The sequence below is a fragment of the Anneissia japonica genome, unplaced genomic scaffold, assembly GCF_011630105.1.
Source record: "Anneissia japonica isolate Jap-2015-1 unplaced genomic scaffold, ASM1163010v1 scaffold287819_len434453_cov191, whole genome shotgun sequence".
In the NCBI taxonomy this organism is placed as follows: Eukaryota; Metazoa; Echinodermata; class Crinoidea; order Comatulida; family Comatulidae; genus Anneissia; species Anneissia japonica.
In genome coordinates this window covers 228,929-241,497 of record NW_022713610.1, presented here as the reverse complement: position 1 = coordinate 241,497, position 12,569 = coordinate 228,929, and the positions used below count along the sequence as shown (strand labels likewise).

The 12,569-nt window shown below is 32.7% G+C and overlaps 1 protein-coding gene across 10 annotated transcripts in view; it reads right to left on the bottom strand.

Annotated features, from left to right (window-relative positions):
- LOC117108524 (band 4.1-like protein 3) overlaps positions 1-12,569 on the bottom strand; it is a 53,418-nt gene that overhangs the window by 13,637 nt on the left and 27,212 nt on the right. For 7 of the 10 annotated variants that reach the window (XM_033250555.1, XM_033250565.1, XM_033250561.1 and 4 more), the window contains exons 6-12: positions 8,059-8,134; positions 6,355-6,823; positions 5,653-5,750; positions 5,077-5,249; positions 4,081-4,220; positions 2,978-3,058; positions 289-381 (exon numbers count right to left, since the gene is read on the bottom strand). In XM_033250555.1, coding sequence (XP_033106446.1) covers positions 289-381; positions 2,978-3,058; positions 4,081-4,220; positions 5,077-5,249; positions 5,653-5,750; positions 6,355-6,823; positions 8,059-8,134 — 1,130 coding nt within the window. The remainder of the gene's footprint in view (positions 1-288; positions 382-2,977; positions 3,059-4,080; positions 4,221-5,076; positions 5,250-5,652; positions 5,751-6,354; positions 6,824-8,058; positions 8,135-12,569) is intronic. The other 3 variants (XM_033250559.1, XM_033250558.1, XM_033250562.1) reach the window with 3 other exon arrangements.

The window sequence follows — 12,569 nt, the reverse complement described above, 5'->3', positions numbered from 1 at the left end:
TATTTCAAATACTACAGCATTCCAAAATAATAGTATAGATTTGAGGAATTTAAAATGATTACAGAATATTCAGCAAGAAAAAAAAAATTGAAGGTGACAGTTCCTCAAATCGGGAGAAGCTTACAGGCACAGCAATTTAAACCATGGAATATTGAGTTCGTAAACAAGCATAAAATATTTGAAAATTCTACAAAAAAAGAAAAAAAAAGAAAAAAAAATAAATCAGAAAAAAAAAATCAATACAATTTAACACCAAGGATTATAATAACACGGAGTTGGTAAACAGACCGACATATACTTCATTTGGTGTGCTGGTTTGGGTGGTGGCTGTGGGTACACCTCTCCTTCGTATTCACCCTCATCAGAGGTCGCATCCACATCCTACAACAGGGACCGGTGAGGGGCAAAGAAGAATGAATAGAGAACAGAAGATTACAATATACAATATTTAAACACCTACGGTATACGAAGAGGTGGCAACATCGCAGACAATTTGGTAAAACTATGACTTGTGATAATAAAAACAACTATTTTACATACATGTGAGACAAAGTGCATTTTATGCAAAATTAACTACAATTAATGTAGCAGATTTTATGATTTATCTAAAATTCTAATCTCCATTTATAAAGAAATCAATCAGAATAATTTTCGCTTTAGCTAGTTATATATTTTTAAGGGTTTGTTCTTCTTGCCCTCCAAACACCTGTATCTTCTTCTACCCAACATATGAGGCTTGCCATCCCACATCCAGTATCAGTGAACAAAAATTGAAAATTGACTTTTAATTATATTCTTATTCTCCACATTATAAGCTTTAAAATGATGGCTGGGACATTTACGGGAATTGACTTACTGTTGCCAACATTATGAGTAAATTTATTATGGCTTTTCTGTACTAAAGTATATAATACAGCCACAATCTTATCAAAATTACTTAGTTTAACAATTAGCGACAGTACGCTGGTTTGGAATGGCAACCCTCATATCTTTTAACCACTCTACTACAACATCTCACACACATTCATTTTATATATTTCTCTCTGAACATAAAAATATACAATGAACAATACATTAAAACGGTAAAAGAAACAAAAAAACAAAAAAAATCATACTGTCCTTCTCGTTTCCAACACAAACCCTCTTACTCCCCATCTCACACTTTTCCAACAACGTTGCCTCTCCTCTTTTAGACAACCACCCCTGCAGTTTCAGGTAGATATGTTCTGCTTTAACACATATAGCCAACTACAAGTATACACTGCAAAGCACTACTGCAGACACCATTAGGATTATATTTCTAGTTAACATCATAACATTTTGTATTCTATAATTAATATACTAGCATAGTAAGACTGTCAGACAGGGGAAGTTCATTCTATAATACTACAGTAACTAACATTTATAACTTCTCTGTTCTTATACATATTCAGTAAGTATTTTTGCACATAATGTTTTACAATATAAAACTACCTTGCATGCTTTATTGGGATCGTATCAGTTATCCTGTATTGCGACCACTGTTCAGACATTTTGGGGGGTTTATTTATAAGGCTCCATGATTAATAAACAAATGCTACTATAGACTCTGAATACAAATGATTGAAAATCCCAATTCTAAGAACTGTTTTGTTTTTGTTTAGTTTATCAGAATTTATATTTGTCTGCTTATCCTGATGTTATATATATGTATATGTTTTACGTGTTTGAATAAACCAAACAATAATAAATAAAATTTCATACGCAATTTAGACATTATTTCACTCAATTAGAAATTGTGAAATCTAAGAAAAAGGACATTAAGTGTTTGAATGAATAAATAAAAACCAAACAATAATAGATAAAATTTCATATGCAATTTAGACATTATTTCACTCAATTAGAAATTGTGAAATCTAAGAAAAAGGGCTTTAAAGAACAATTATAACTTATATTCTGTTTTTTTTTTACAGAAGAGAAACATCCAACTACTGTATAAACCATTGTTTTTATTTCTCTCCATTTGATATCCATGTGAATGAATAGATATGAAATTATATTTTATACATATCTCCATAGTGATATGTCCATGCGAAGGGTATTAACAACAGCAAGACAGTAATTTATGCTCAACTTGCCTTCCATATGTGATATCCATGTGAAAGGTTGGCATTCAACAAATGTAAGACATTCTCTTTATTACTCAAATTGTCTTTCATGAGCAACATCCATGTGAATGAAATTTGTATAAAAATATTTAGCGTCATGCTGATTTTTTTCAATATGTGATATCCATATAAAGGGGTATAAAAAAACAACTGACAAGATTTTGTTTTTTACGCTCAGTTTTATATAAAAGGGTACTGAACTACAGCTAGAACACTAGGAGTTGAATAATGTTGTGCGGACATTCATAGCTCCCCAAGGCCCAAATAGTTGAGGTTAATTACTACAATAAACCAATGCTTTCTTATATGATAAATTCAATTTTGGCAAAAATGACTACTTGAAATTAGTTAAATTGTGCGATGCTTATTCAGAGGGATTAAAAAAATCTATGTACAAAAAAAATGTTGTAAAGAAATAAAAGAAAAAAAAACCAAAAAAAAAACCAGTGCCCTGTGTTTTGATGTGAGGTGAATATTGCAATAAAAAAACAAAGAATTCAAAGCATACACTAAAAATAGCAAGCCTGTAGCCACAAAATAAGACTACAGATTATGGCAAAAGCTGAAAAAAATACACTATAGGGATATCTGTTCTAAAAGGGGCATGTACAGGAAGAGAGTTGCAACCTCTTTAAAATCTTTTCTACATTCAAACATCAAAAGCTTTAAAGAAAAAAGAATCCCACATTTATAGGAGGGTAGATAGTGGGAGGAAGGTATGGAGAAATTTTAGTGGTATATTCTTAAGGAAATAATCTAAATTTAATTGCATGTTTGTGATTCATGCCAAATTATGCAGCAAAATACTGTTGCCAACTAAGTGCACATACCCTTCTGGGCAAACTCGGGTTGTTATTGTTTGCATTTGTACTCATCTCATGGTCACTCTCATCCGAATCGACAAAGTGAATCTAAGCGGCATGACAGGTGGGGCCGAGAGGGAATGAAAAAGAAAGATGGATAGACAGACAGATGTGTTTACAGACAATTTTTACTTCAAAAAGAAAAATTATTGTTTAAATTTTTCTTAATCTGTAATGCTCATAATCAAATTCAATTTTCAAATATAAGGAAACAAAAAATAAATAAATTTAGCGCTTGATTTTTTTAAGGTAGAAAAAAAAGATGGGTTTGCAAAGGAAAGAAGACAAGCAAATGAAAAACATGAAGAGTTATGAAAGACCATATAAGGTGACATTATGAACAATATGTAAATCCCGTAAAACATTGGATAAAAACATTTACATGTACGAAGGATCATCCTGTTTAATTCTATAATTTTTAATCACCATGTCAAATAAAAGAATTCAAAATATAATTTTAAAAGCATTCTGCATTATAAATGCTCAAGGATAAGGACTCGGGTATAAATAATGATAATAATTATAATATAAAAGTAATATCAATAACACATTTGATTTATTGCCTTACAAACTGATATTAAACATCTTTTATCAAATTATTTCTGATGAAGATGTTTTATTTTAAATATTCAAAGTTCAGAGCAAACCAACTTTATTGTGAAGATGAAGGAGGTTAACTTTGTAGGTCATGTTTAGGCCATCACATGGATGAAATACATCTTCAGCTTTGAATTACATCAGAGAGATGGGATTGTGAATAGGCTATTAAATCAGGGTTATTTATCACATGGACTATAAACTTGGGAATGACACCAAGGCATGATTGAAAAACAAAACCAAAACAATATACTAAATAAGCCTCTCTAATTTTTTTTATGTAAAAGGTATTCAAAATTAACATTTAAAAAGAAAAATGCTAAAAATTCAACCCAAAATATACATCTTGAAAACATTGTATATTTAAGTAATACTTCCATGAAACATTTATGTAAATATTTATGCAAATAGATGAACTGCGTTAATTTTGTAACTTATGCATGTATTCTAAATTAGTACCCAAATATTACTACCTTGTGGTCACCATTTTCTGAGTCTGCGTAGGCTATTTTTCCCACAGCAGGGCCACCAACTTGGTCCAAGTTGGCAGAATGTCGTTGAGGTGTTGATTCATCTGGACGGTCAAGCTCACGGGAACCTGAACGGCCGTAAGCTATGGTGTAATAAAAATATCAAAAATAATGATATTAATTAAATAATAATTATTTGCTAGCCATGTATGTAGAGCTTGATATGAAACATCTCAAAATACTTCACACATTGTGTGATAAGTACCATAATGCCTGACTCTGCCTCCGCCGTCTCTGTAAACACTAATCACTTAATAATTAAAATTCCATACAAATCACAAAAAAAAAAAAGCTTATCAAAAGATCATACCGATTTCAGTCCTAGAATGTAGAAAATAATCAAAAGGCCAATACATACCAGAAGCAGTTATCACCAACACCATTACTACCACCACTATCATAATAACTACCATCAGCGAAACCTGGTGATTCCTGGATTATCACCCTCATAATTATTAGCACCACCATCGTAAAAAGTAGCACCACCATCATAACCACTACCAACATGATCATAAATACTACCACCATTATTGTATTATTCACCAACACCATCTTTACCAGTACCACCACAATCATAATCACTACCACCACCATCATAATCACTGCCACTAACATTATAGTCACTTCTTGTGCCACCATCATCATTACCATACTTGGAACTGCATATGCCATACTGAAATTATCACCATTATTATTAGACTACCACCACCAACACCATCCTTCACCAAAGTCACTATAACAAACACTGTAACTGTCACCATCTTCAATTCATTTTGATCATATAGTTGACCTTCAGAATCATCACTATCAAAATTATCATCAGATGTGAATGCAAATTCCATTAGCATCAGAGCAGCCAATTTAATAGTTGACCAATTAAAAGTGTACTATCCATAACATAATTTATCTTATATGTACAGGTCAATACGAGCAACTCACCACCATCCATGCTTCTTGTTAGTCGCTTGCTATTGAGGCGTTCAAAGTCCGGATTTTGTCTATCAATAGAATTGCTGGCCTGGCGAGTTTGGAATTGTGTCTTACCACTGTAGCGGAACTTGGAGCCTAGGTTGAACACAGTTTTCTTTGGTGGGGCCTCAGGGGAAACTAGTCTACAAAAAAAGTATAACATTGAAATTGATTATTTGGAAAAATAAAATACAGTTTGATTCAAGTTAAAAATTTTAAAATATACACTTTTACAACTAATGTTTGATGAAACTTTCTATAACGTTAAAAAAAAAAAAATTGATCAGTATTTCTGAAACAAGCACACACACAATGACAAGACAAAGTCTGATGGAACATGACTTCAAGTTAAGACAGAATAAAATGATAAGTGTAGTTTAAATCAAAATATTGGGTGGGGAGAAATAATAAAGTAAACAAAAATTAAATTTAATACCTACATCAGAAAGAAAATTTACTTCCATTTTGGAAACAGTTCAATTAATAAAATGCATAAACAAAATGTGGTGCATAAATTACCCAAACAGCTGCTCTTTTCTGACTTACCTAAAAAATGTATGGTGTTCTACGCACACCTTCCAGAGACGCTTAGCAGCACGATGATTGGCCAATTTAAACCCAATTGTACTTTCAAACAATTCAAACTGTGAATTAGAAAATAAAGAATAAAGTATTTAGTTGAAAAGAAGGCAATTGCACATATTGTTGAGACCTTTATATTATTTATATAAGGGTGCAAAAAAACAAAAAAAAACAAAAAAAAACAAAACAACCACTATAGCAAAAGTTGCTATTTTTCATCAAATGCTGAATGTTGAAAATGTAAATTTGGTAGTTATACAGTTCAAATTGATTTTTCCGGTCAAATTATTCACATATTACTTTTCCACAAAAGCCTGCTTACCAAGAACACAGGTGAGCAAAGTGCGGACCGCAGGCCGCATGCGGCCCGACAGTGATTTTTTTTTGCGGCCCGCGTAAATGAATTAAAAACCCTACGTGTGCGGCGTAACATAAAACTGAGAATAAAGTGGTGTAAAAGTAGTGCTTGGAGGTTTTTGGAAGCACACTAGAAACATCAAAGTTTGGCTGCAGCCCTGTGTTATATCAAAAATTAACTTTGGCCCTCCGACTGATTGTTATGCCCACCACTGTCCAAGATGAATAAAGGAAAATACAGATAATTAAGGGAAATAAAAGGCAAGTGCAAGATTTATTAGAAAAAAATAACCAGTTCATAATACAAACCTCGCCGGGCCTGATCTTGATGTAGAAATTATTCCGCTTGTAGGAAATTTTAAGGATTTTAGGCCATGCAAAACGATTAATTCGGAGACGATCACGGTAAATAAGCAGACCACCAGCGCACACCCCTAGCATGATGTCGACACCTTCCGAGTCTCTAGCATGGTGGAGGTCTACGCCATACATTGCTAACTTCTTGGCATTCTCTAGGTAATGAAGCTCTGCCTCTGCTGGAGTCTGACCCTTATGAGTCTTGTGGAGTTCATGGATCTTCTGTTCCAGATCATGGGATTGGTTTGGAGTGAAGCGGCCGAAATCTTCCAAGTAAGAGCAGTCAGGACCGTGTTCATCAGGGTCATAGTCTCCTAATTCAGACTGTACAATGTAGGAACCTAGAAGGGCGTGGGTTACGAATGAACAGGGCAGCTTTCCTTTTAGAATGTCTTCCCGTATTTGTAAGACTAACTGGTATCTGTAAATGAATACACTTCTTATTAATAAGTTTGAATTTTGAATGAAATAAATTGTTAATATGCCTATTCTGACATTCAGTATTAACAACAAAACATACTGTGTTTATTTGGCTCTGATATGTGCAAGCGTAACAAATACTGCTAGTTTGTAGGATATTCATATTAACATTTTCATTTTTCCTTGGGCCATAAATGTAAATTGAGCTTTGGGGACTCACTGAGAGTATTGTCTCTTCCTAATATTTTGATGGCCTCTCTCATCTAAAATGTATTCTATCTTGATGTACAAGAGGAGGACATATATCTGGTGTGTCACAAATGCAGGTGGATATAAACCGATAGAAAAAACAGACAATTTGGAATATTTGTTTAAATCAAAGGTTTTAAATTTAAATTTTAAAATAAACTTTTCATTTCTTTTAAAATCATACTACGGCAGGATGGTAAATTATTATGTTACATTACAGATTTAGAAGAGAACAATTTATTTAATTATGGTACAGTAGTATGAAAAACAACAGTTAAATGCAAGTTTCAGTGTTAATAAATTATTTTTTATGCATCATCATTTACATACAAGGGTCAAATGTTTGAATGAACAATATTTTTTTACAGTTTAATTTTCAATTGAAAAGAAGCTAACATACAGTAAAAAGCACAATAAATGCTAGACATTATTTTCAGCTCAACACTAATATATTTTTAATTGATATAAAAGCAATACAATCATTAAATATTAACAATATACTTTTCAAAACCAAATGCAACGGTGTATAGAAGCTACTGGACTTTAGGTTGAAGCATGTCTAGTCTACACTCTATTACCAATGCTTGACGCCAGTGCTCATTAGTATTCTGCTACCCAGTACCGTGTCAGATGAGATTAGGCATAAAGGCCTTGTGTATTTACAAGTATTACTCTGTATTAAATTAAACGAATTAAATTACGGTAATGCAGGTTTTCGGTGGTTAATCTTTTGTACTGGGTTTGTAGATCAATGTTCATATTAGCAATTAATCAGAAGAAAAAGAAACCAATTAAATTTCAATGAAGAAGTCAATGTAGAGCAAAAGGGGAAAAAAATTTTTTAACAAGAGCTAGTTTCATCAATTTCTTTTTTTCACAACTTTTTGTATCTTCAAAAATGGTCATGGAATTCAGTTGTGTGAGAAAATGTCATGTACAGTAGTCTCCAAATGAATATTTTAGCTACTAAAATACTTATTACAGTACCGTGTAATATCTTCAGAGAGCTGGATTGGGTCTGGCGGGTAAAACTTGACATTCAAAGCAAATAGCCATGGTCCACCTATAAATATATATAAAAAAAACACCACAACTTATTTTACTTCATCATTATATATTAACAGTGATATAAAGCCGCTTCTGAAACAAAAACTGTTATTATTTCTTTATATTATTACCAGCAGGAAATTATGTAATCATAATTACTCTATTTCAGCTCACAATAATTAAAATAATAGGTTCCCAGCAGGAATGTGTGTCTATGCCCAATACTGCCTTATGTTTACTAATAAAGTATCCACATGAGATTTGATTATCAAGAAAATTTGTGGTGTTTATTATGACTTTTGTACAATAATAAGGTACTTAAGACGACACATGACCCATCATGCAACTCCACTGGATTTATCCTTTCCGCCATCTTTAATAGCCAGATCATAACAGTGTCTTTCCCCACAAGGGGGCACAGACAAAAAAAAAAAACTGGTCGAGTATCATTATAGCATTGCACTCTGCTAGGTTCATTTTGCTAGCCTTAGTCCATATTTGCTGTCTTTTATAACTGCTATTTATAAATTATGTATGTATCCAGAACTGATATGAAAGTTAATTTTTAGTATCACATTTTTCATTACTTTTGTCATTTCTATACATCCCACATCCCTTTTAATTTGTTTAGAATTATCTAAGCAACTCATTGACACTCCAATTGGATATTAGAAATTCAAGCAGGCTTTACTGAAGCTGTTGGATTGGTGGCAAGGATACTTCCCATTTAATCTTAGGATTCTGGGTTCAATCCTGAGACACCAACTTTTTTTTTCATGACTTTTAAACAAATCTACTAACCGAGCCTCAAAAAGCTAATTAGTTTATAAAAGTATCTCTGCAGACAAGTAAGTATACTTACTATGTGAATGACACAAATAATTTAAACAATTTACTTTAAACATTTAATGAATTTATTAGGGTAGAAAATATGAGTTTTTTTCTTTTTTGTTATATTGTTCCAAATACTTTTTTTAAACTTTGACCTGAAAGCTACTATAAGCTTCAAAAGATGGGTCATTTGTGAAACATGTGCTAAGATAAATCTTTAATGTTTATGAGACTTAAACTGTAAACATAAAGCTTATGCATAGGTCAGTTTCTGTGGGAAGAATTCCAATGACCTGAAAAGCTGCTTTAGGCAGGGATCTTTATTTAAGTACTTTTATACAATCATAATCAAACCATTTTATTTTTGTTCATACCGTAAAATAATTCGCCACTATAGCAGGTTACACAAACAAGAACTTTCAGATATAATCTCTGCTTGCATACAAACCTACAATTATTACTTTTAATTAATTTATTATTTTTATTTAATACTATTTAAATCATTATTACTTAATAACAGCAGCACACACTACAACAGTACAACACAGTACTAGAAGTAACTGTGCAACTTAAACAAACGTATCATTAGTTGAAATATGTCATTACGTGTGCGTAGATAATGTAAGTATTTATTATAATTTCATGCAGTTTCAGCCTATATTGATGAGTGAACTTAGTTTTAATGTGAAAAAAATCAAATAAAGAAGAATCAAAGACAATGGAAAAAATGATAACAATGACAATGATGATGGTTGGAAATTTTATGATTACTTGTGATACATTCTGAGAAATCTAGAATTCTGCTCTGTATACTGAACTTCAGGAACTTGAGTTGGCACTGCTTTCAGATGTTGGTAGTATTATGTACATTTTGGTTTCATACTTAACTATTTTTGTTTTTAAGAAATGATAAAAAAAAATGATGACAATGAAGACCAATTTGTCATCGTCACTTTGATCCTAATAGTAAGTATTGTACCATATAATATTTTGCCTTAGCCCTGCTCTACAGTAAGAAAATGTTCAAGCAACAATATTGGTTTCACTGGTGTAACAGCACATCAAAGAGCTTATATTGCAGATAACTCTAGCCACATAAGTAACATCTCATTAAAAACCAACAAGGAATGTAGTTGCTCATACCTGTTTAGGAGATATGCAATTAAATAAAAATGGTATTGGGGGTGGTATTGGGCCTAGGCCTCTCCGCTCTTTTGGGGCCTACCGTTGTCCTCGTTTGGTCGCTCGTTCATAATTGTGCCGATGAGCACAGCCGAAAACATTTGCCTTCTCGCCCCATATTGTATCTTACTCCTCGTCATCATGACACGAATGAGAAAGATACTATCCTATACAGTTAGGAAAACAACGTGTTGTATAAACTAAATGGTGACGTAATTTCTGTCACGAAAACCGATTTTCGAAAAATCAAAAATGCAGTTGCAATGCCAGCAGGCTGTCTGGTACTCATTAAAAAAACCGTTTTAAAAATCGATTATTTTGTGTTTATCAGTAGAAACACACCCTTTGAAACTACTTTTAAATTTGAGTGTTTACAATTGTTTGAGATAAGCTGGCAGTGGCCCTCAGGTGCTTTTAATGCAACTACAGCATAGGCCTACGACGTGCGATTGGGCTCCTTATTCAGATATATTTTTCAAAGTCACTATTATGTTACCAACATTATTATTTATATTAGGAGTACAATTACTACTATTATTATTCTCATTAAATGTAATGTAGTCATATTATAATGTGGTCCTTACAGTAAGTCAACATTTTGAGGCTTCCTGGTTAGAATCCTAATGAATTGATAGAAGGTTCACATAACTGGAAATCTCAAATCAATATATTGACAATTGTCTAGTTTTCAAAGCGTTTCTACCGCAGATTCAGTGTTTGATGTAGGCTCTGCTAATAAGAGAGCTGCCTATACCTTAAGGCTATACCTTTACAAAACACTATCTACTTTAGCACTCAGGAGATTAAAGGTGCAGTCCCACTTGTTAATGTGGTATGCTGTGATTCAATTCAACAATCTGTACTGTAGTCAGCAGGTGCAAATTTAATACAAACAATTCCTTCCACACTGAATTCAATGTTTCCAATGTGTTGGTAGTTTGTACAACTGGTTTAAATAATTTCTCTCCATATAGGCCTATGCACTATTTGTCTGTAATATTTTTTTTTTAATCAAAATTTTTTTATTAAGACACAGATCAAAACAAGTACTGTACTGTACGTTAACCTTTTACCATTCAATAGCAATATGAGGACATGTGGTACTTTATCGCAGAACTCACAGAATATCGCAGTCGCTCACAGAACTAGGCTACTGATTGTGCCAGTCAAGGTGAATAGGCCCAGTTTCCTTTTCAACCCAGAGAAAAAAATGGTTCTAAAGTATCACATATGGGCCCTAAATTCCCCAGTCAAGGCATCAATTGGACCGCAACCAGCTCCTCAGCCTCTGTCAGAAAATATTACACCTTTCTCCGAGGGAACAGATAGCGTAGGTCACTTCAGAGCCACTACTGCTACCACATCCAAATGGAAAATTCAAAGTACATTACAGTATTTATCATATAGTATTTGTATCATGCTTAAAGAAAAAAACTATGGAAAAACGTAAGAATTTTTGACATTTGTATGTAAACCTGCCCACTGAATTGTTTCAATCTATGACTCATTGGAAATTGAAACATTTGATACATCAAAATGATATTGATAAATTTAATTAACTGAATGTTGTGCTATTTTCCAGATTTTAACAAACACAGCTTATCTTTTAAGTCTGAATAATATCTTCATTCAACAGGAAATCTGACATCATCAGCTAAGTGCAATTTTGTACATATGGAGGCTGTTGTATTCCCATATGCCAGATTTCTATGGCTGCACTTAAAGACAGATGAAATATGATTATAATAAACATTAAAACCAGCAGACATGAAGAAATAAAATATAGAATCTTTCGTCTTAAATAGTCAAATCAAGTGTCTAGAAAGTTAATGTGTATTTTTGAATAAATTAAGTCAATGCAAGGAAATGTCGTTGGTGTTATTCTGAAACTGGGAAGTACTTTGGGAAGAAAATTTCAATTAAGGTAGCAAGTTTGGAATTTTTTAGGGCGGCAAAATTGTTTTCAGGGTAATAGCAATATACATTCATTGAGAGACAACGAGATATCATTGGATGGGACACTAAAAAGACATAGCGAGTGGGAAGCAGAATTCTTTGGGTGGGTATGTAGATTTGTTGGTCTTTAGAATCTGGTTCCATGTCAAAGTTAATATTTTGTTGTATTCTGCTAATAAACAAAATCTCAGTACCATACCCTCCAATGTACAATGGTTATTCTTTGCCCTTCAGATGCTCCAATCAATTTGTTTGATGGATAAACTAGACCATATAAAATTAACAATTTAAATATATGAGAATATGCATATAAAAATTCACTGTATTAATGACAATATCTTACTACATTGCACCCTCCAATTCGAGACCCCTCTAATTTGAAACTACTTTTCTAAAGACCCAAATAACTATCTTCAACCTTTTAACGCAAAGCTAGCCCTCTAATTGGAGACTACCCTGAGACCACCCCAAATTTTCAGGTC